Here is a 23,469-nt window from a genome sequence, read left to right as displayed (position 1 = left end):
GGCCCTGTGGCGGTGGTGTGGGTGTGGTGCCAGGGTGCGGTGGTGGTGCGTGCCGGGAGGGTGGTGCTGGGTGCTCGAGGGCGCTGCGGAGGGGCCGGTGGGTGCCTACGGCCATACCACCCTGAGAACGCCCGATCTCGTCTGATCTCGGAAGCTAAGCAGGGTCGGGCCCGGTTAGTACTTGGATGGGAGACCGCCTGGGAATACCGGGTGCTGTAGGCATCCTCTTTTGGTGCCAGCAGGGCTGCTGTTTTGCCTGGGCAGCCGTGCTTGGGGAGGGGAGGCACAGGGGCCAGGTGGGCCCCGGTGCGTGCCCTTGTTGGCGCGCGTTGCCGTGGGGGGCCTGGGTTCCGTCTGCGGAGTGCGGTGACGGGCCGTGTGGCGGTGGTGTGGGTGTGGTGCCAGGGTGCGGTGGTGGTGCGTGCCGGGAGGGTGGTGCTGGGTGCTCGAGGGCGCTGCGGAGGGGCCGGTGGGTGCCTACGGCCATACCACCCTGAGAACGCCCGATCTCGTCTGATCTCGGAAGCTAAGCAGGGTCGGGCCCGGTTAGTACTTGGATGGGAGACCGCCTGGGAATACCGGGTGCTGTAGGCATCCTCTTTTGGTGCCAGCAGGGCTGCTGTTTTGCCTGGGCAGCCGTGCTTGGGGAGGGGAGGCACAGGGGCCAGGTGGGCCCCGGTGCGTGCCCTTGTTGGCGCGCGTTGCCGTGGGGGGCCTGGGTTCCGTCTGCGGAGTGCGGTGACGGGCCCTGTGGCGGTGGTGTGGGTGTGGTGCCAGGGTGCGGTGGTGGTGCGTGCCGGGAGGGTGGTGCTGGGTGCTCAAAGGCGCTGCGGAGGGGCCGGTGGGTGCCTACGGCCATACCACCCTGAGAACGCCCGATCTCGTCTGATCTCGGAAGCTAAGCAGGGTCGGGCCCGGTTAGTACTTGGATGGGAGACCGCCTGGGAATACCGGGTGCTGTAGGCATCCTCTTTTGGTGCCAGCAGGGCTGCTGTTTTGCCTGGGCAGCCGTGCTTGGGGAGGGGAGGCACCGGGGCCAGGTGGGCCCCGGTGCGTGCCCTTGTTGGCGCGCGTTGCCGTGGGGGGCCTGGGTTCCGTCTGCGGAGTGCGGTGACGGGCCCTGTGGCGGTGGTGTGGGTGTGGTGCCAGGGTGCGGTGGTGGTGCGTGCCGGGAGGGTGGTGCTGGGTGCTCGAGGGCGCTGCGGAGGGGCCGGTGGGTGCCTACGGCCATACCACCCTGAGAACGCCCGATCTCGTCTGATCTCGGAAGCTAAGCAGGGTCGGGCCCGGTTAGTACTTGGATGGGAGACCGCCTGGGAATACCGGGTGCTGTAGGCATCCTCTTTTGGTGCCAGCAGGGCTGCTGTTTTGCCTGGGCAGCCGTGCTTGGGGAGGGGAGGCACCGGGGCCAGGTGGGCCCCGGTGCGTGCCCTTGTTGGCGCGCGTTGCCGTGGGGGGCCTGGGTTCCGTCTGCGGAGTGCGGTGACGGGCCCTGTGGCGGTGGTGTGGGTGTGGTGCCAGGGTGCGGTGGTGGTGCGTGCCGGGAGGGTGGTGCTGGGTGCTCGAGGGCGCTGCGGAGGGGCCGGTGGGTGCCTACGGCCATACCACCCTGAGAACGCCCGATCTCGTCTGATCTCGGAAGCTAAGCAGGGTCGGGCCCGGTTAGTACTTGGATGGGAGACCGCCTGGGAATACCGGGTGCTGTAGGCATCCTCTTTTGGTGCCAGCAGGGCTGCTGTTTTGCCTGGGCAGCCGTGCTTGGGGAGGGGAGGCACAGGGGCCAGGTGGGCCCCGGTGCGTGCCCTTGTTGGCGCGCGTTGCCGTGGGGGGCCTGGGTTCCGTCTGCGGAGTGCGGTGACGGGCCGTGTGGCGGTGGTGTGGGTGTGGTGCCAGGGTGCGGTGGTGGTGCGTGCCGGGAGGGTGGTGCTGGGTGCTCGAGGGCGCTGCGGAGGGGCCGGTGGGTGCCTACGGCCATACCACCCTGAGAACGCCCGATCTCGTCTGATCTCGGAAGCTAAGCAGGGTCGGGCCCGGTTAGTACTTGGATGGGAGACCGCCTGGGAATACCGGGTGCTGTAGGCATCCTCTTTTGGTGCCAGCAGGGCTGCTGTTTTGCCTGGGCAGCCGTGCTTGGGGAGGGGAGGCACAGGGGCCAGGTGGGCCCCGGTGCGTGCCCTTGTTGGCGCGCGTTGCCGTGGGGGGCCTGGGTTCCGTCTGCGGAGTGCGGTGACGGGCCGTGTGGCGGTGGTGTGGGTGTGGTGCCAGGGTGCGGTGGTGGTGCGTGCCGGGAGGGTGGTGCTGGGTGCTCGAGGGCGCTGCGGAGGGGCCGGTGGGTGCCTACGGCCATACCACCCTGAGAACGCCCGATCTCGTCTGATCTCGGAAGCTAAGCAGGGTCGGGCCCGGTTAGTACTTGGATGGGAGACCGCCTGGGAATACCGGGTGCTGTAGGCATCCTCTTTTGGTGCCAGCAGGGCTGCTGTTTTGCCTGGGCAGCCGTGCTTGGGGAGGGGAGGCACAGGGGCCAGGTGGGCCCCGGTGCGTGCCCTTGTTGGCGCGCGTTGCCGTGGGGGGCCTGGGTTCCGTCTGCGGAGTGCGGTGACGGGCCCTGTGGCGGTGGTGTGGGTGTGGTGCCAGGGTGCGGTGGTGGTGCGTGCCGGGAGGGTGGTGCTGGGTGCTCGAGGGCGCTGCGGAGGGGCCGGTGGGTGCCTACGGCCATACCACCCTGAGAACGCCCGATCTCGTCTGATCTCGGAAGCTAAGCAGGGTCGGGCCCGGTTAGTACTTGGATGGGAGACCGCCTGGGAATACCGGGTGCTGTAGGCATCCTCTTTTGGTGCCAGCAGGGCTGCTGTTTTGCCTGGGCAGCCGTGCTTGGGGAGGGGAGGCACAGGGGCCAGGTGGGCCCCGGTGCGTGCCCTTGTTGGCGCGCGTTGCCGTGGGGGGCCTGGGTTCCGTCTGCGGAGTGCGGTGACGGGCCCTGTGGCGGTGGTGTGGGTGTGGTGCCAGGGTGCGGTGGTGGTGCGTGCCGGGAGGGTGGTGCTGGGTGCTCGAGGGCGCCGCGGAGGGGCCGGTGGGTGCCTACGGCCATACCACCCTGAGAACGCCCGATCTCGTCTGATCTCGGAAGCTAAGCAGGGTCGGGCCCGGTTAGTACTTGGATGGGAGACCGCCTGGGAATACCGGGTGCTGTAGGCATCCTCTTTTGGTGCCAGCAGGGCTGCTGTTTTGCCTGGGCAGCCGTGCTTGGGGAGGGGAGGCACAGGGGCCAGGTGGGCCCCGGTGCGTGCCCTTGTTGGCGCGCGTTGCCGTGGGGGGCCTGGGTTCCGTCTGCGGAGTGCGGTGACGGGCCGTGTGGCGGTGGTGTGGGTGTGGTGCCAGGGTGCGGTGGTGGTGCGTGCCGGGAGGGTGGTGCTGGGTGCTCGAGGGCGCTGCGGAGGGGCCGGTGGGTGCCTACGGCCATACCACCCTGAGAACGCCCGATCTCGTCTGATCTCGGAAGCTAAGCAGGGTCGGGCCCGGTTAGTACTTGGATGGGAGACCGCCTGGGAATACCGGGTGCTGTAGGCATCCTCTTTTGGTGCCAGCAGGGCTGCTGTTTTGCCTGGGCAGCCGTGCTTGGGGAGGGGAGGCACAGGGGCCAGGTGGGCCCCGGTGCGTGCCCTTGTTGGCGCGCGTTGCCGTGGGGGGCCTGGGTTCCGTCTGCGGAGTGCGGTGACGGGCCGTGTGGCGGTGGTGTGGGTGTGGTGCCAGGGTGCGGTGGTGGTGCGTGCCGGGAGGGTGGTGCTGGGTGCTCGAGGGCGCTGCGGAGGGGCCGGTGGGTGCCTACGGCCATACCACCCTGAGAACGCCCGATCTCGTCTGATCTCGGAAGCTAAGCAGGGTCGGGCCCGGTTAGTACTTGGATGGGAGACCGCCTGGGAATACCGGGTGCTGTAGGCATCCTCTTTTGGTGCCAGCAGGGCTGCTGTTTTGCCTGGGCAGCCGTGCTTGGGGAGGGGAGGCACAGGGGCCAGGTGGGCCCCGGTGCGTGCCCTTGTTGGCGCGCGTTGCCGTGGGGGGCCTGGGTTCCGTCTGCGGAGTGCGGTGACGGGCCGTGTGGCGGTGGTGTGGGTGTGGTGCCAGGGTGCGGTGGTGGTGCGTGCCGGGAGGGTGGTGCTGGGTGCTCGAGGGCGCTGCGGAGGGGCCGGTGGGTGCCTACGGCCATACCACCCTGAGAACGCCCGATCTCGTCTGATCTCGGAAGCTAAGCAGGGTCGGGCCCGGTTAGTATTTGGATGGGAGACCGCCTGGGAATACCGGGTGCTGTAGGCATCCTCTTTTGGTGCCAGCAGGGCTGCTGTTTTGCCTGGGCAGCCGTGCTTGGGGAGGGGAGGCACCGGGGCCAGGTGGGCCCCGGTGCGTGCCCTTGTTGGCGCGCGTTGCCGTGGGGGGCCTGGGTTCCGTCTGCGGAGTGCGGTGACGGGCCGTGTGGCGGTGGTGTGGGTGTGGTGCCAGGGTGCGGTGGTGGTGCGTGCCGGGAGGGTGGTGCTGGGTGCTCGAGGGCGCCGCGGAGGGGCCGGTGGGTGCCTACGGCCATACCACCCTGAGAACGCCCGATCTCGTCTGATCTCGGAAGCTAAGCAGGGTCGGGCCCGGTTAGTACTTGGATGGGAGACCGCCTGGGAATACCGGGTGCTGTAGGCATCCTCTTTTGGTGCCAGCAGGGCTGCTGTTTTGCCTGGGCAGCCGTGCTTGGGGAGGGGAGGCACAGGGGCCAGGTGGGCCCCGGTGCGTGCCCTTGTTGGCGCGCGTTGCCGTGGGGGGCCTGGGTTCCGTCTGCGGAGTGCGGTGACGGGCCGTGTGGCGGTGGTGTGGGTGTGGTGCCAGGGTGCGGTGGTGGTGCGTGCCGGGAGGGTGGTGCTGGGTGCTCGAGGGCGCTGCGGAGGGGCCGGTGGGTGCCTACGGCCATACCACCCTGAGAACGCCCGATCTCGTCTGATCTCGGAAGCTAAGCAGGGTCGGGCCCGGTTAGTACTTGGATGGGAGACCGCCTGGGAATACCGGGTGCTGTAGGCATCCTCTTTTGGTGCCAGCAGGGCTGCTGTTTTGCCTGGGCAGCCGTGCTTGGGGAGGGGAGGCACAGGGGCCAGGTGGGCCCCGGTGCGTGCCCTTGTTGGCGCGCGTTGCCGTGGGGGGCCTGGGTTCCGTCTGCGGAGTGCGGTGACGGGCCGTGTGGCGGTGGTGTGGGTGTGGTGCCAGGGTGCGGTGGTGGTGCGTGCCGGGAGGGTGGTGCTGGGTGCTCGAGGGCGCTGCGGAGGGGCCGGTGGGTGCCTACGGCCATACCACCCTGAGAACGCCCGATCTCGTCTGATCTCGGAAGCTAAGCAGGGTCGGGCCCGGTTAGTACTTGGATGGGAGACCGCCTGGGAATACCGGGTGCTGTAGGCATCCTCTTTTGGTGCCAGCAGGGCTGCTGTTTTGCCTGGGCAGCCGTGCTTGGGGAGGGGAGGCACAGGGGCCAGGTGGGCCCCGGTGCGTGCCCTTGTTGTCGCGCGTTGCCGTGGGGGGCCTGGGTTCCGTCTGCGGAGTGCGGTGACGGGCCCTGTGGCGGTGGGTGTGGGTGTGGTGCCAGGGTGCGGTGGTGGGGCGTGCCGGGAGGGTGGTGCTGGGTGCTCAAGGGCGCTGCGGAGGGGCCGGTGGGTGCCTACGGCCATACCACCCTGAGAACGCCCGATCTCGTCTGATCTCGGAAGCTAAGCAGGGTCGGGCCCGGTTAGTACTTGGATGGGAGACCGCCTGGGAATACCGGGTGCTGTAGGCATCCTCTTTTGGTGCCAGCAGGGCTGCTGTTTTGCCTGGGCAGCCGTGCTTGGGGAGGGGAGGCACCGGGGCCAGGTGGGCCCCGGTGCGTGCCCTTGTTGGCGCGCGTTGCCGTGGGGGGCCTGGGTTCCGTCTGCGGAGTGCGGTGACGGGGCCCTGTGGCGGTGGTGTGGGTGTGGTGCCAGGGTGCGGTGGTGGTGCGTGCCGGGAGGGTGGTGCTGGGTGCTCGAGGGCGCTGCGGAGGGGCCGGTGGGTGCCTACGGCCATACCACCCTGAGAACCGCCCGATCTCGTCTGATCTCGGAAGCTAAGCAGGGTCGGGCCCGGTTAGTACTTGGATGGGAGACCGCCTGGGAATACCGGGTGCTGTAGGCATCCTCTTTTGGTGCCAGCAGGGCTGCTGTTTTGCCTGGGCAGCCGTGCTTGGGGAGGGGAGGCACAGGGGCCAGGTGGGCCCCGGTGCGTGCCCTTGTTGGCGCGCGTTGCCGTGGGGGGCCTGGGTTCCGTCTGCGGAGTGCGGGTGACGGGCCCTGTGGCGGTGGTGTGGGTGTGGTGCCAGGGTGCGGTGGTGGTGCGTGCCGGGAGGGTGGTGCTGGGTGCTCGAGGGCGCTGCGGAGGGGCCGGTGGGTGCCTACGGCCATACCACCCTGAGAACGCCCGATCTCGTCTGATCTCGGAAGCTAAGCAGGGTCGGGGCCCGGTTAGTACTTGGATGGGAGACCGCCCTGGGAATACCGGGTGCTGTAGGCATCCTCTTTTGGTGCCAGCAGGGCTGCTGTTTTGCCTGGGCAGCCGTGCTTGGGGAGGGGAGGCACAGGGGCCAGGTGGGCCCCGGTGCGTGCCCTTGTTGGCGCGCGTTGCCGTGGGGGGCCTGGGTTCCGTCTGCGGAGTGCGGTGACGGGCCGTGTGGCGGTGGTGTGGGTGTGGTGCCAGGGTGCGGTGGTGGTGCGTGCCGGGAGGGTGGTGCTGGGTGCTCGAGGGCGCTGCGGAGGGGCCGGTGGGTGCCTACGGCCATACCACCCTGAGAACGCCCGATCTCGTCTGATCTCGGAAGCTAAGCAGGGTCGGGCCCGGTTAGTACTTGGATGGGAGACCGCCTGGGAATACCGGGTGCTGTAGGCATCCTCTTTTGGTGCCAGCAGGGCTGCTGTTTTGCCTGGGCAGCCGTGCTTGGGGAGGGGAGGCACAGGGGCCAGGTGGGCCCCGGTGCGTGCCCTTGTTGGCGCGCGTTGCCGTGGGGGGCCTGGGTTCCGTCTGCGGAGTGCGGTGACGGGCCCGTGTGGCGGTGGTGTGGGTGTGGTGCCAGGGTGCGGTGGTGGTGCGTGCCGGGAGGGTGGTGCTGGGTGCTCGAGGGGCGCTGCGGAGGGGCCGGTGGGTGCCTACGGCCATACCACCCTGAGAACAGCCCGATCTCGTCTGATCTCGGAAGCTAAGCAGGGTCGGGCCCGGTTAGTACTTGGATGGGAGACCGCCTGGGAATACCGGGTGCTGTAGGCATCCTCTTTTGGTGCCAGCAGGGCTGCTGTTTTGCCTGGGCAGCCGTGCTTGGGGAGGGGAGGCACAGGGGCCAGGTGGGCCCCGGTGCGTGCCCTTGTTGCGCCGCGCGTTGCCGTGGGGGGCCTGGGTTCCGTCTGCGGAGTGCGGTGACGGGCCCTGTGGCGGTGGTGTGGGTGTGGTGCCAGGGTGCGGTGGTGGTGCGTGCCGGGAGGGTGGTGCTGGGTGCTCGAGGGCGCTGCGGAGGGGCCGGTGGGTGCCTACGGCCATACCACCCTGAGAACGCCCGATCTCGTCTGATCTCGGAAGCTAAGCAGGGTCGGGCCCGGTTAGTACTTGGATGGGAGACCGCCTGGGAATACCGGGTGCTGTAGGCATCCTCTTTTGGTGCCAGCAGGGCTGCTGTTTTGCCTGGGCAGCCGTGCTTGGGGAGGGGAGGCACAGGGGCCAGGTGGGCCCCGGTGCGTGCCCTTGTTGGCGCGCGTTGCCCGTGGGGGGCCTGGGTTCCGTCTGCGGAGTGCGGTGACGGGCCCGTGTGGCGGTGGTGTGGGTGTGGTGCCAGGGTGCGGTGGTGGTGCGTGCCGGGAGGGTGGTGCTGGGTGCTCGAGGGCGCCGCGGAGGGGCCGGTGGGTGCCTACGGCCATACCACCCTGAGAACGCCCGATCTCGTCTGATCTCGGAAGCTAAGCAGGGTCGGGCCCGGTTAGTACTTGGATGGGAGACCGCCTGGGAATACCGGGTGCTGTAGGCATCCTCTTTTGGTGCCAGCAGGGCTGCTGTTTTGCCTGGGCAGCCGTGCTTGGGGGAGGGGAGGCACAGGGGGCCAGGTGGGCCCCGGTGCGTGCCCTTGTTGGCGCGCGTTGCCGTGGGGGGCCTGGGTTCCGTCTGCGGAGGTGCGGTGACGGGCCGTGTGGCGGTGGTGTGGGTGTGGTGCCAGGGTGCGGTGGTGGTGCGTGCCGGGAGGGTGGTGCTGGTGCTCGAGGGCGCTGCGGAGGGGCCGGTGGGTGCCTACGGCCATACCACCCTGAGAACGCCCGATCTCGTCTGATCTCGGAAGCTAAGCAGGGTCGGGCCCGGTTAGTACTTGGATGGGGAGACCGCCTGGGAATACCGGGGTGCTGTAGGCATCCTCTTTTGGTGCCAGCAGGGCTGCTGTTTTGCCTGGGCGCCGTGCTTGGGGAGGGAGGCACAGGGGCCAGGTGGGCCCCGGTGCGTGCCCTTGTTGGCGCGCGTTGCCGTGGGGGGCCTGGGTTCCGTCTGCGGAGTGCGGTGACGGGCCGTGTGGCGGTGGTGTGGGTGTGGTGCCAGGGTGCGGTGGTGGTGCGTGCCGGGAGGGTGGTGCTGGGTGCTCGAGGGCGGCTGCGGAGGGGCCGGTGGGTGCCTACGGCCATACCACCCTGAGAACGCCCGATCTCGTCTGATCTCGGAAGCTAAGCAGGGTCGGGCCCGGTGATGGGAGACCGCCTGGGAATACCGGGTGCTGTAGGCATCCTCTTTTGGTGCCAGCAGGGCTGCTGTTTTGCCTGGGCAGCCGTGCTTGGGGAGGGGAGGCACAGGGGCCAGGTGGGCCCCGGTGCGTGCCCTTGTTGGCGCGCGTTGCCGTGGGGGCCTGGGTTCCGTCTGCGGAGTGCGGTGACGGGGCCGTGTGGCGGTGGTGTGGGTGTGGTGCCAGGGTGCGGTGGTGGTGCGTGCCGGGAGGCTGGTGCTGGGTGCTCGAGGGCGCTGCAGAGGGGCCGGTGGGTGCCTACGGCCATACCACCCTGAGAACGCCCGATCTCGTCTGATCTCGGAAGCTAAGCAGGGTCGGGCCCGGTTAGTACTTGGATGGGAGACCGCCTGGGAATACCGGGTGCTGTAGGCATCCTCTTTTGGTGCCAGCAGGGCTGCTGTTTTGCCTGGGCAGCCGTGCTTGGGGAGGGGAGGCACAGGGGCCAGGTGGGCCCCGGTGCGTGCCCTTGTTGGCGCGCGTTGCCGTGGGGGCCTGGGTTCCGTCTGCGGAGTGCGGTGTCGGGCCGTGTGGCGGTGGTGTGGGTGTGGTGCCAGGGTGCGGTGGTGGTGCGTGCCGGGAGGCTGGTGCTGGGTGCTCGAGGGCGCTGCAGAGGGGCCGGTGGGTGCCTACGGCCATACCACCCTGAGAACGCCCGATCTCGTCTGATCTCGGAAGCTAAGCAGGGTCGGGCCCGGTTAGTACTTGGATGGGAGACCGCCTGGGAATACCGGGTGCTGTAGGCATCCTCTTTTGGTGCCAGCAGGGCTGCTGTTTTGCCTGGGCAGCCGTGCTTGGGGAGGGGAGGCACAGGGGCCAGGTGGGCCCCGGTGCGTGCCCTTGTTGGCGCGCGTTGCCGTGGGGGCCTGGGTTCCGTCTGCGGAGTGCGGTGTCGGGCCGTGTGGCGGTGGTGTGGGTGTGGTGCCAGGGTGCGGTGGTGGTGCGTGCCGGGAGGCTGGTGCTGGGTGCTCGAGGGCGCTGCAGAGGGGCCGGTGGGTGCCTACGGCCATACCACCCTGAGAACGCCCGATCTCGTCTGATCTCGGAAGCTAAGCAGGGTCGGGCCCGGTTAGTACTTGGATGGGAGACCGCCTGGGAATACCGGGTGCTGTAGGCATCCTCTTTTGGTGCCAGCAGGGCTGCTGTTTTGCCTGGGCAGCCGTGTTTGGGGAGGGGAGGCACAGGGGCCAGGTGGGCCCCGGTGCGTGCCCTTGTTGGCGCGCGCTGCCGTGGGGGCCTGGGTTCCGTCTGCGGAGTGCGGTGTCGGGCCGTGTGGCGGTGGTGTGGGTGTGGTGCCAGGGTGCGGTGGTGGTGCGTGCCGGGAGGCTGGTGCTGGGTGCTCGAGGGCGCTGCAGAGGGGCCGGTGGGTGCCTACGGCCATACCACCCTGAGAACGCCCGATCTCGTCTGATCTCGGAAGCTAAGCAGGGTCGGGCCCGGTTAGTACTTGGATGGGAGACCGCCTGGGAATACCGGGTGCTGTAGGCATCCTCTTTTGGTGCCAGCAGGGCTGCTGTTTTGCCTGGGCAGCCGTGCTTGGGGAGGGGAGGCACAGGGGCCAGGTGGGCCCCGGTGCGTGCCCTTGTTGGCGCGCGTTGCCGTGGGGGCCTGGGTTCCGTCTGCGGAGTGCGGTGACGGGGCCGTGTGGCGGTGGTGTGGGTGTGGTGCCAGGGTGCGGTGGTGGTGCGTGCCGGGAGGCTGGTGCTGGGTGCTCGAGGGCGCTGCAGAGGGGCCGGTGGGTGCCTACGGCCATACCACCCTGAGAACGCCCGATCTCGTCTGATCTCGGAAGCTAAGCAGGGTCGGGCCCGGTTAGTACTTGGATGGGAGACCGCCTGGGAATACCGGGTGCTGTAGGCATCCTCTTTTGGTGCCAGCAGGGCTGCTGTTTTGCCTGGGCAGCCGTGCTTGGGGAGGGGAGGCACAGGGGCCAGGTGGGCCCCGGTGCGTGCCCTTGTTGGCGCGCGTTGCCGTGGGGGCCTGGGTTCCGTCTGCGGAGTGCGGTGACGGGCCGTGTGGCGGTGGTGTGGGTGTGGTGCCAGGGTGCGGTGGTGGTGCGTGCCGGGAGGCTGGTGCTGGGTGCTCGAGGGCGCTGCAGAGGGGCCGGTGGGTGCCTACGGCCATACCACCCTGAGAACGCCCGATCTCGTCTGATCTCGGAAGCTAAGCAGGGTCGGGCCCGGTTAGTACTTGGATGGGAGACCGCCTGGGAATACCGGGTGCTGTAGGCATCCTCTTTTGGTGCCAGCAGGGCTGCTGTTTTGCCTGGGCAGCCGTGCTTGGGGAGGGGAGGCACAGGGGCCAGGTGGGCCCCGGTGCGTGCCCTTGTTGGCGCGCGTTGCCGTGGGGGCCTGGGTTCCGTCTGCGGAGTGCGGTGACGGGGCCGTGTGGCGGTGGTGTGGGTGTGGTGCCAGGGTGCGGTGGTGGTGCGTGCCGGGAGGCTGGTGCTGGGTGCTCGAGGGCGCTGCAGAGGGGCCGGTGGGTGCCTACGGCCATACCACCCTGAGAACGCCCGATCTCGTCTGATCTCGGAAGCTAAGCAGGGTCGGGCCCGGTTAGTACTTGGATGGGAGACCGCCTGGGAATACCGGGTGCTGTAGGCATCCTCTTTTGGTGCCAGCAGGGCTGCTGTTTTGCCTGGGCAGCCGTGCTTGGGGAGGGGAGGCACAGGGGCCAGGTGGGCCCCGGTGCGTGCCCTTGTTGGCGCGCGTTGCCGTGGGGGCCTGGGTTCCGTCTGCGGAGTGCGGTGACGGGCCGTGTGGCGGTGGTGTGGGTGTGGTGCCAGTGTGCGGTGGTGGTGCGTGCCGGGAGGCTGGTGCTGGGTGCTCGAGGGCGCTGCAGAGGGGCCGGTGGGTGCCTACGGCCATACCACCCTGAGAACGCCCGATCTCGTCTGATCTCGGAAGCTAAGCAGGGTCGGGCCCGGTTAGTACTTGGATGGGAGACCGCCTGGGAATACCGGGTGCTGTAGGCATCCTCTTTTGGTGCCAGCAGGGCTGCTGTTTTGCCTGGGCAGCCGTGCTTGGGGAGGGGAGGCACAGGGGCCAGGTGGGCCCCGGTGCGTGCCCTTGTTGGCGCGCGTTGCCGTGGGGGCCTGGGTTCCGTCTGCGGAGTGCGGTGTCGGGCCGTGTGGCGGTGGTGTGGGTGTGGTGCCAGGGTGCGGTGGTGGTGCGTGCCGGGAGGCTGGTGCTGGGTGCTCGAGGGCGCTGCAGAGGGGCCGGTGGGTGCCTACGGCCATACCACCCTGAGAACGCCCGATCTCGTCTGATCTCGGAAGCTAAGCAGGGTCGGGCCCGGTTAGTACTTGGATGGGAGACCGCCTGGGAATACCGGGTGCTGTAGGCATCCTCTTTTGGTGCCAGCAGGGCTGCTGTTTTGCCTGGGCAGCCGTGCTTGGGGAGGGGAGGCACAGGGGCCAGGTGGGCCCCGGTGCGTGCCCTTGTTGGCGCGCGTTGCCGTGGGGGCCTGGGTTCCGTCTGCGGAGTGCGGTGTCGGGCCGTGTGGCGGTGGTGTGGGTGTGGTGCCAGGGTGCGGTGGTGGTGCGTGCCGGGAGGCTGGTGCTGGGTGCTCGAGGGCGCTGCAGAGGGGCCGGTGGGTGCCTACGGCCATACCACCCTGAGAACGCCCGATCTCGTCTGATCTCGGAAGCTAAGCAGGGTCGGGCCCGGTTAGTACTTGGATGGGAGACCGCCTGGGAATACCGGGTGCTGTAGGCATCCTCTTTTGGTGCCAGCAGGGCTGCTGTTTTGCCTGGGCAGCCGTGTTTGGGGAGGGGAGGCACAGGGGCCAGGTGGGCCCCGGTGCGTGCCCTTGTTGGCGCGCGCTGCCGTGGGGGCCTGGGTTCCGTCTGCGGAGTGCGGTGTCGGGCCGTGTGGCGGTGGTGTGGGTGTGGTGCCAGGGTGCGGTGGTGGTGCGTGCCGGGAGGCTGGTGCTGGGTGCTCGAGGGCGCTGCAGAGGGGCCGGTGGGTGCCTACGGCCATACCACCCTGAGAACGCCCGATCTCGTCTGATCTCGGAAGCTAAGCAGGGTCGGGCCCGGTTAGTACTTGGATGGGAGACCGCCTGGGAATACCGGGTGCTGTAGGCATCCTCTTTTGGTGCCAGCAGGGCTGCTGTTTTGCCTGGGCAGCCGTGCTTGGGGAGGGGAGGCACAGGGGCCAGGTGGGCCCCGGTGCGTGCCCTTGTTGGCGCGCGTTGCCGTGGGGGCCTGGGTTCCGTCTGCGGAGTGCGGTGACGGGGCCGTGTGGCGGTGGTGTGGGTGTGGTGCCAGGGTGCGGTGGTGGTGCGTGCCGGGAGGCTGGTGCTGGGTGCTCGAGGGCGCTGCAGAGGGGCCGGTGGGTGCCTACGGCCATACCACCCTGAGAACGCCCGATCTCGTCTGATCTCGGAAGCTAAGCAGGGTCGGGCCCGGTTAGTACTTGGATGGGAGACCGCCTGGGAATACCGGGTGCTGTAGGCATCCTCTTTTGGTGCCAGCAGGGCTGCTGTTTTGCCTGGGCAGCCGTGCTTGGGGAGGGGAGGCACAGGGGCCAGGTGGGCCCCGGTGCGTGCCCTTGTTGGCGCGCGTTGCCGTGGGGGCCTGGGTTCCGTCTGCGGAGTGCGGTGACGGGCCGTGTGGCGGTGGTGTGGGTGTGGTGCCAGTGTGCGGTGGTGGTGCGTGCCGGGAGGCTGGTGCTGGGTGCTCGAGGGCGCTGCAGAGGGGCCGGTGGGTGCCTACGGCCATACCACCCTGAGAACGCCCGATCTCGTCTGATCTCGGAAGCTAAGCAGGGTCGGGCCCGGTTAGTACTTGGATGGGAGACCGCCTGGGAATACCGGGTGCTGTAGGCATCCTCTTTTGGTGCCAGCAGGGCTGCTGTTTTGCCTGGGCAGCCGTGCTTGGGGAGGGGAGGCACAGGGGCCAGGTGGGCCCCGGTGCGTGCCCTTGTTGGCGCGCGTTGCCGTGGGGGCCTGGGTTCCGTCTGCGGAGTGCGGTGACGGGGCCGTGTGGCGGTGGTGTGGGTGTGGTGCCAGGGTGCGGTGGTGGTGCGTGCCGGGAGGCTGGTGCTGGGTGCTCGAGGGCGCTGCAGAGGGGCCGGTGGGTGCCTACGGCCATACCACCCTGAGAACGCCCGATCTCGTCTGATCTCGGAAGCTAAGCAGGGTCGGGCCCGGTTAGTACTTGGATGGGAGACCGCCTGGGAATACCGGGTGCTGTAGGCATCCTCTTTTGGTGCCAGCAGGGCTGCTGTTTTGCCTGGGCAGCCGTGCTTGGGGAGGGGAGGCACAGGGGCCAGGTGGGCCCCGGTGCGTGCCCTTGTTGGCGCGCGTTGCCGTGGGGGCCTGGGTTCCGTCTGCGGAGTGCGGTGACGGGGCCGTGTGGCGGTGGTGTGGGTGTGGTGCCAGGGTGCGGTGGTGGTGCGTGCCGGGAGGCTGGTGCTGGGTGCTCGAGGGCGCTGCAGAGGGGCCGGTGGGTGCCTACGGCCATACCACCCTGAGAACGCCCGATCTCGTCTGATCTCGGAAGCTAAGCAGGGTCGGGCCCGGTTAGTACTTGGATGGGAGACCGCCTGGGAATACCGGGTGCTGTAGGCATCCTCTTTTGGTGCCAGCAGGGCTGCTGTTTTGCCTGGGCAGCCGTGCTTGGGGAGGGGAGGCACAGGGGCCAGGTGGGCCCCGGTGCGTGCCCTTGTTGGCGTGCGTTGCCGTGGGGGCCTGGGTTCCGTCTGCGGAGTGCGGTGTCGGGCCGTGTGGCGGTGGTGTGGGTGTGGTGCCAGGGTGCGGTGGTGGTGCGTGCCGGGAGGCTGGTGCTGGGTGCTCGAGGGCGCTGCAGAGGGGCCGGTGGGTGCCTACGGCCATACCACCCTGAGAACGCCCGATCTCGTCTGATCTCGGAAGCTAAGCAGGGTCGGGCCCGGTTAGTACTTGGATGGGAGACCGCCTGGGAATACCGGGTGCTGTAGGCATCCTCTTTTGGTGCCAGCAGGGCTGCTGTTCTGCCTGGGTAGCCGTGCTTGGGGAGGGGAGGCACAGGGGCCAGGTGGGCCCCGGTGCGTGCCCTTGTTGGCGCGCGTTGCCGTGGGGGCCTGGGTTCCGTCTGCGGAGTGCGGTGACGGGCCGTGTGGCGGTGGTGTGGGTGTGGTGCCAGGGTGCGGTGGTGGTGCGTGCCGGGAGGCTGGTGCTGGGTGCTCGAGGGCGCTGCAGAGGGGCTGGTGGGTGCCTACGGCCATACCACCCTGAGAACGCCCGATCTCGTCTGATCTCGGAAGCTAAGCAGGGTCGGGCCCGGTTAGTACTTGGATGGGAGACCGCCTGGGAATACCGGGTGCTGTAGGCATCCTCTTTTGGTGCCAGCAGGGCTGCTGTTTTGCCTGGGCAGCCGTGCTTGGGGAGGGGAGGCACAGGGGCCAGGTGGGCCCCGGTGCGTGCCCTTGTTGGCGCGCGTTGCCGTGGGGGCCTGGGTTCCGTCTGCGGAGTGCGGTGTCGGGCCGTGTGGCGGTGGTGTGGGTGTGGTGCCAGGGTGCGGTGGTGGTGCGTGCCGGGAGGCTGGTGCTGGGTGCTCGAGGGCGCTGCAGAGGGGCCGGTGGGTGCCTACGGCCATACCACCCTGAGAACGCCCGATCTCGTCTGATCTCGGAAGCTAAGCAGGGTCGGGCCCGGTTAGTACTTGGATGGGAGACCGCCTGGGAATACCGGGTGCTGTAGGCATCCTCTTTTGGTGCCAGCAGGGCTGCTGTTTTGCCTGGGCAGCCGTGCTTGGGGAGGGGAGGCACAGGGGCCAGGTGGGCCCCGGTGCGTGCCCTTGTTGGCGCGCGTTGCCGTGGGGGCCTGGGTTCCGTCTGCGGAGTGCGGTGACGGGGCCGTGTGGCGGTGGTGTGGGTGTGGTGCCAGGGTGCGGTGGTGGTGCGTGCCGGGAGGCTGGTGCTGGGTGCTCGAGGGCGCTGCAGAGGGGCCGGTGGGTGCCTACGGCCATACCACCCTGAGAACGCCCGATCTCGTCTGATCTCGGAAGCTAAGCAGGGTCGGGCCCGGTTAGTACTTGGATGGGAGACCGCCTGGGAATACCGGGTGCTGTAGGCATCCTCTTTTGGTGCCAGCAGGGCTGCTGTTTTGCCTGGGCAGCCGTGCTTGGGGAGGGGAGGCACAGGGGCCAGGTGGGCCCCGGTGCGTGCCCTTGTTGGCGCGCGTTGCCGTGGGGGCCTGGGTTCCGTCTGCGGAGTGCGGTGACGGGGCCGTGTGGCGGTGGTGTGGGTGTGGTGCCAGGGTGCGGTGGTGGTGCGTGCCGGGAGGCTGGTGCTGGGTGCTCGAGGGCGCTGCAGAGGGGCCGGTGGGTGCCTACGGCCATACCACCCTGAGAACGCCCGATCTCGTCTGATCTCGGAAGCTAAGCAGGGTCGGGCCCGGTTAGTACTTGGATGGGAGACCGCCTGGGAATACCGGGTGCTGTAGGCATCCTCTTTTGGTGCCAGCAGGGCTGCTGTTTTGCCTGGGCAGCCGTGCTTGGGGAGGGGAGGCACAGGGGCCAGGTGGGCCCCGGTGCGTGCCCTTGTTGGCGCGCGTTGCCGTGGGGGCCTGGGTTCCGTCTGCGGAGTGCGGTGTCGGGCCGTGTGGCGGTGGTGTGGGTGTGGTGCCAGGGTGCGGTGGTGGTGCGTGCCGGGAGGCTGGTGCTGGGTGCTCGAGGGCGCTGCAGAGGGGCCGGTGGGTGCCTACGGCCATACCACCCTGAGAACGCCCGATCTCGTCTGATCTCGGAAGCTAAGCAGGGTCGGGCCCGGTTAGTACTTGGATGGGAGACCGCCTGGGAATACCGGGTGCTGTAGGCATCCTCTTTTGGTGCCAGCAGGGCTGCTGTTTTGCCTGGGCAGCCGTGCTTGGGGAGGGGAGGCACAGGGGCCAGGTGGGCCCCGGTGCGTGCCCTTGTTGGCGCGCGTTGCCGTGGGGGCCTGGGTTCCGTCTGCGGAGTGCGGTGACGGGGCCGTGTGGCGGTGGTGTGGGTGTGGTGCCAGGGTGCGGTGGTGGTGCGTGCCGGGAGGCTGGTGCTGGGTGCTCGAGGGCGCTGCAGAGGGGCCGGTGGGTGCCTACGGCCATACCACCCTGAGAACGCCCGATCTCGTCTGATCTCGGAAGCTAAGCAGGGTCGGGCCCGGTTAGTACTTGGATGGGAGACCGCCTGGGAATACCGGGTGCTGTAGGCATCCTCTTTTGGTGCCAGCAGGGCTGCTGTTTTGCCTGGGCAGCCGTGCTTGGGGAGGGGAGGCACAGGGGCCAGGTGGGCCCCGGTGCGTGCCCTTGTTGGCGCGCGTTGCCGTGGGGGCCTGGGTTCCGTCTGCGGAGTGCGGTGACGGGCCGTGTGGCGGTGGTGTGGGTGTGGTGCCAGGGTGCGGTGGTGGTGCGTGCCGGGAGGCTGGTGCTGGGTGCTCGAGGGCGCTGCAGAGGGGCCGGTGGGTGCCTACGGCCATACCACCCTGAGAACGCCCGATCTCGTCTGATCTCGGAAGCTAAGCAGGGTCGGGCCCGGTTAGTACTTGGATGGGAGACCGCCTGGGAATACCGGGTGCTGTAGGCATCCTCTTTTGGTGCCAGCAGGGCTGCTGTTTTGCCTGGGCAGCCGTGCTTGGGGAGGGGAGGCACAGGGGCCAGGTGGGCCCCGGTGCGTGCCCTTGTTGGCGCGCGTTGCCGTGGGGGCCTGGGTTCCGTCTGCGGAGTGCGGTGACGGGCCGTGTGGCGGTGGTGTGGGTGTGGTGCCAGGGTGCGGTGGTGGTGCGTGCCGGGAGGCTGGTGCTGGGTGCTCGAGGGCGCTGCAGAGGGGCCGGTGGGTGCCTACGGCCATACCACCCTGAGAACGCCCGATCTCGTCTGATCTCGGAAGCTAAGCAGGGTTGGGCCCGGTTAGTACTTGGATGGGAGACCGCCTGGGAATACCGGGTGCTGTAGGCATCCTCTTTTGGTGCCAGCAGGGCTGCTGTTTTGCCTGGGCAGCCGTGCTTGGGGAGGGGAGGCACAGAGGCCAGGTGGGCCCCGGTGCGTGCCCTTGTTGGCGCGCGTTGCCGTGGGGGCCTGGGTTCCGTCTGCGGAGTGCGGTGACGGGCCGTGTGGCGGTGGTGTGGGTGTGGTGCCAGGGTGCGGTGGTGGTGCGTGCCGGGAGGCTGGTGCTGGGTGCTCGAGGGCGCTGCAGAGGGGCCGGTGGGTGCCTACGGCCATACCACCCTGAGAACGCCCGATCTCGTCTGATCTCGGAAGCTAAGCAGGGTCGGGCCCGGTTAGTACTTGGATGGGAGACCGCCTGGGAATACCGGGTGCTGTAGGCATCCTCTTTTGGTGCCAGCAGGGCTGCTGTTTTGCCTGGGCAGCCGTGCTTGGGGAGGGGAGGCACAGGGGCCAGGTGGGCCCCGGTGCGTGTTTTTTATTTGCTATTGTGTGCATCTCTTACCTTGAGGTCATTTGTCTCCCTGTGGTGATGTTTCATTGCTTCCTCTCCACTTCTTTTTTTTTATACTTTTTTTTATTTTTGGGGTTTTTTTCTTTTTTTCTTATTTTCTAATATAGAAAGCGTTTTTAATGCTTTTCATGCTTAATATATTGTTTTAAGTTCACCTTATGATATTTTCTCTGACATGTTGTTTACATACAATTTCTCTTCGCTTCTTCTGTGTTGAGTGTCCCTGGATGTTGCCTTCCGTTTTTATCTGTGTGAGCCATTTCTTTATTTTCTTTTGGCAGTTAGTGTTTTATTCTTTGGGTTCTTTGTGCTGTCATTATGCCCGCGTTCGTCTTGTTTTACATTTGTCTCTGATGCTGCGTTCTCATGACTTGCTGGGTGGAGTTTGCTGCTTGGTCTGTGCATTAGGTGAGGAGCCCCTGTGTGTCTGCCAGCGGCCGTGCCATGGTCTGGAATGCCCACTGCAAGATCCCATCCCACGTGCTCTGTGGGACATCCCCTGGTGTTCATTTTGTATTCCCATCCCACATCCTTTCCCTCTGTCGAGGCACGTGCTGCCTGACCCATAGCCCCATGTCACCCTGTGGGCCACACCAATGACATGGTCCCCTTTGCATTGGAATCTGCCTGTTGGTGTCACACAGAGTCTTACCTCACCTAGCAGCGCATCAAGCTCCTCCCGGCTCAACACAGAGTCACTGCTAAGGGCTCCATCCTCTGCCTGTGCATGGAGAGATGTCCTGCCAGCTCCCTTGCTGCCCTGTACACCTTTTTGTCAAGGTTGCTGCACATGTTTAGTCCCTTACCTGGTGTGGGTCCAGCTCATGCTCCCCCAGTATCACTTCACTAAGTTGCCTACATATGGTGTCAGCCCATCCCCTCACCCTGCCTGATGCAGGTCCACCTTCTTGCCCCCCTCAGGCCCCACTCTTCCTCTCCCACCCCACTCCTGGCACTGCTTGTGCTGACCTTGGCTGCTGGAAGCAGTTGGTCTCCAGCTGCTGCAGTGGTGCCCAGACTGCCTGTGTCCAGGGTGCCCGTGCAGGACATGCACAGTTGTAGCCCCCTATACCATCAGGGGTGACACAGATTGTCAGGGCAGAATCCTCCGGGGAGGAACTGAGGCTGGGATGTGGGGTGTGATGGGGAACTCACCTGGGGTCCCCACTGGGAGCAGGACAATGGTGGGGAGTGGGGATCCGGGTGCAGCAGCGGCTGCAGACACTCCCCTCCACTCCACCTGGCTGGGTGTCCCGCGCCGCCTCCCCCAGGATCTCAGGGGGTCTCTCCACAGGCAAGTCTGCCTCCAGCAGCTGGCCTGGTTCAGTCACATTCTCCACACAGGAGCCACATCGCCATGTGCCGCTGCACAGTGGGAGCAGAGCAGTGAGGGACGGCAGGGGGCACTGGCATCCCTGTGTGCCCTGGGACTCACCTGGGGACATGGGGCAGCGGGGGCACCAGGCAGGCAAGGTGAAAGGCCCTGGGGCAGCCATCACAGCAGATGAGCTCACCACCATCACCGCACGCTGCACACTCATCCTCATTCTCCTGTCCCCAGGGAAGTGGGCAGGGGGTCACTGCCACCATCACAGGCTGAAGCCATGGCCGTGGCAAGGTCTTTCACCCCCCTTGCCCTCTCCTGCATCACCCACCCTGCACCAAACATACCAATCCTTTCAGGGTGGTAAAATTGCCTCTTTCTTTGGGTTCATAATGTGGTGAATCCCCAGCAGCTGAACCCCGTGTTTCCTTTTCATGGCCAAGGCAAATGGACATGCCAGGGGAACCCCAAAAGTTCCTCCTGGGGGTGCACCAGGTGTTACATCCAGGGCTTACCTGGTGGGGCAGAGGGTCCTGACTGTAGACAGTGACTGCTTGCAGCTGGCCCTGGGGCTGCAATTGGGGTTCCCTGTTCTGTTGGCGAGACAAGAAAGGGTTTGGAGAGGCACTGCTTGCACTGGGGCACACCCCCAGGCCATGGCTATGATGCCATGCAGGAACAGCCTTGGCAGCCTTGGCACAAAGTGGGGTGAAAATATATGAGGGGGTGTCTGTACACTTTGGCATGCCTTGGGCTGGGCGAGGGGCTTCAGGCTGTGGCTTCTGCTCCTGGCCTCTGGCTCCTGGCAGGCAGTTGGGGTATATGGCTTGTCACCAGCTCTGCTGCCTGTCTTGGAGCTGTCTGCAAGAGAGGCCACAGGCAGCTCCAGCTCCCCTTCCCCACCTCACCCTGCCTGAGGGTGGCTTCTGAACTTGGGTACTAAACTGGGCAGGAGGTTGCTGGGCTGATCTGGGCTGTACTTACTTGGGTCCAGCACATGTTTAATGAGGATGCCTTCAATGGCCCCACGGCTGACTGGTACATCACCACCTGCCACAGCCACCGCTCTCTGCACAGAGGCAGCCACTGCCTGGAGAGCTGCGGGCAGGGGGAGAGGTTCAGTGGAGTTTATAGCCCCCTGCCCATAGCTGTGGACAAACAGGGCACACAGGCAGAAGCTGCCCTGGGGGTTTCGGCACTCACCACTGGCACGAGAGGTGCGGGAGGTATCTGTGCCCTCCGGCTTCTTCACAGTCTTTGCCTTCACCAGGGGCCCTGCAGCATTGTGAGGTCGGGCATCAGGGGGCATGCCACAATACCTCGAGGGCAGCACCCTGCCCCATCTCCATCCTACTGTGGGTCTCCATACCAGGACTGGCACTGTGCCGTGGAGCGGGCTGTGCCGCCCGGGCCTTGTCCCGCTCCTCAGGGGCTTTCCTCTTGCCTTGGGGTCTGTGTGGGGCCGGTGCTGTGGGGCTTGGGGAGAGACGCCTTCCACGGCGCTGCCGCCCCAGCTCCACCTCTGCAAGAATAACAGGGACTGGGAGAGGCACCGGCATCCCGGCTGTCACCCCTGCCCCCTGTCAGCCCCCGGGGGTGCCGGTCCCACCTGAGCCCCTACTACCTCTGGGGAAGGCGCCGCGGAGAGGCCGGAGCCGGGAGTACCGCTCCAGATTGTAGTCCTTGAAGAGGACGGCCCAGAAGTCTCGGACGGCAGCAGTGTCGCGGCCCAGCAGCCAGGTGAGCAGCGCGTGGAAAGCGCGGTGGGAGCCCTCCCGCTCCGCCCGGCTCAGCGTCTCCTGCCGGGCACACCACGGCCCAGGGCTGCCCTCCGGCCCTCCGGCCCCGGCCCCACAGCATGACCGGCCTGTCCTGCTCCGCAGCCTCACCTTGAAGATGTGGTCAGGAACGACATCGTGGTCAGCCAGGCCATGCAGCAGTGGGAAGACGTCGTCCACTGCCATGGCGATCTCGGTGCGGTGCAGCTTCAGCAGGCGCCGCAGGTCCCCGTCGCTGCCCGGGCCTGCCATGGCCGGGGACACTGCCGGAGCCCTCAGCTGCCCGTGCACCCCCCCCTTTAATACACCTCGGCCGCGGCACCAGAAACCTCATTGGAGTCCCGCAGCCCCACTCATTTCTGTACGAGGCCGTAACCTGAGCCCGCTCCCTCCCAGCGGCGGCGCTGGGCTTGTCCCCACGCCCCAGCCGCAGGCTCGAGGTCAGGCACCTCCCCAGCTCCGGGCGGCAGCAGCCAGCGTGGGGTCGGTCGTGCCGCTGGTGAAGGACGCCCAACCCGCGGGGATCACCCGGGGGAATCAGGGAGAGGGGTTCAGTGAGGTCCTGGTGAGGGACCCCCACCTCTCTCCTATCTGCGGTCACCCAAGCGTGTCTCAAAATTTCTGGACTTTCCGCAGGACCTGCTTCTCTCATCCAGAAACTCGGCTGCAGGAGTATGTAGGAAGTAAGAGCCCAACAGCTGGGGGTGTGACAGCAACAAGAGAGTCAGGGTGCCTTTGAGTGTGTCCTGCCCCCACACTGCCCACTTCCCTTCCCAGCATCTCTCATGGACAATGTGGTATGTCTCAATATAGAAACACGGGGTACTGCAGGAGGAACTGTCTGGATGCTCACATAGTGAATGCATTCCAGAGACAGAGGAGCCAAGATGTGAGTGATTTAGGGGCACCTAGGCCTGCAAAAAGATGTAAAATGCTGCTGGAGACTGGGCCAATTCAGCAAACTGGTCTCCTGCAGGCAGCTTCTGTGGGGCAGCAGGAAGCGCTGACACACAAAGAAACACCACAAAATGTGTGTTGAGGTACAGCTGAGGATGCTGAACAAGCAAATGTCTTGCCAGAGCCATGGCAGTGCCACGAGTGTACCCAGGGAATACCTGGGCGGGTGCAGCCCACAGCTCTGTCAATACCCACTTCCCAACACTGAGCATATGGAGCTGCAAAAAGCTTAGAGCCAGGGAGAAGCTGTCTCCTTGAAAGCATCTGGCATAGAAAAGCCTGGCTGCTCTGTACCAGAGCAACTAGAAAAAAAAAGCTCAACAGTTCCTACCCCAACTCCCAGACATTTGGATTTCCCCAGGATCAATTTCTAGGCTCCCTCCTTCTGGAGGGGTTTTTGGGCTGCCCAGCAGGCTCTACCAGGGGTGCTGTGGCTGTGCACAGCTGTCCCCAGGCCCTGGAGCAAACCCTGAGCTCAGCAGGACCAAAGCACCGTGCAAGAGGGGATACAGGGAGGAACTTTCAGTGCTATGTCTTGAAAGAATGGAGCAGTATCTGCTGGCTCCAAAGCTGTGCCAGGAGGAAGCATCTGCTGTCAAGAAACTCAGGAAGAATAACAAGACAACACCCTTGGTGAGAGCAGGAAGTACCCTTGCACGTGTCTGGTTAATAAATTAATGTGGTTGCCCTTGGAAAGGCTCGCCCTGCAGCTCCTTTCAGCATTCAAGGGGATTTTTCCTGTGGAGGCAGTGAGAGCCATAGGATGGGGGTAGGGCAGGTGTCATGCTGGGGCCCTGTGCCCCACACCAGGATTTCTGTGCCCAGCTCTGCCACAGTGGGGATGGCTTCACCAGCACCTGTGACATGCATCACTCCCAGGGGGAAAAACGTGGATGTCAGGTGACACAGGAGGTTCATCTCCCCTCCTGGAGCTGTGCCCAGTCCTGGCCACTGGTGCTGAGCACAAGCATAGTTGTGACACAGCCTCACAGGTCTGCTCCATTCTTCCTAGGAACACTTTTCCCCAGTGTCCCACCTGCAGTGCCACAATTTATCACTGTCACCCTGTGTTAAGCTGTCTGGCACAGCTGGTCTAGGATGAGGCTCTGGCACTTCCCCCTCCCCACCCAGCTCCCTCCTGGGGAAGCACTGCCCAACACTCCAAGAGCCATATGCCCACAGAGTTCAGCTTGGACTTGTTTTAAATTCC

At 66.4% G+C, this 23,469-nt stretch overlaps 1 protein-coding gene across 1 annotated transcript; it reads right to left on the bottom strand.

Moving 5' to 3' along the window:
• Nucleotides 1-18,604: 18,604 nt before the first annotated feature.
• On the bottom strand, nucleotides 18,605-21,554 carry AIRE (autoimmune regulator; the record flags this gene model as incomplete). The annotated part of the gene is made up of 11 exons (XM_084211974.1): nucleotides 18,605-18,685; nucleotides 18,853-18,955; nucleotides 19,356-19,565; nucleotides 19,636-19,751; nucleotides 20,040-20,117; nucleotides 20,261-20,385; nucleotides 20,509-20,622; nucleotides 20,728-20,799; nucleotides 20,894-21,046; nucleotides 21,149-21,323; nucleotides 21,414-21,554. 11 exons carry the CDS (start codon nucleotides 21,552-21,554, stop codon nucleotides 18,605-18,607), a joined length of 1,368 nt encoding a protein of 455 aa, XP_084068100.1.
• Nucleotides 21,555-23,469: the final 1,915 nt, after the last annotated feature.

The sequence above is a fragment of the Fringilla coelebs genome (genome assembly GCF_963513975.1).
Source record: "Fringilla coelebs genome assembly, chromosome: 10".
In the NCBI taxonomy this organism is placed as follows: domain Eukaryota; kingdom Metazoa; phylum Chordata; class Aves; order Passeriformes; family Fringillidae; genus Fringilla; species Fringilla coelebs.
The sequence above is the reverse complement of the archived record's forward strand: the minus strand, read 5'-3'. Positions and strand labels throughout refer to the sequence as shown.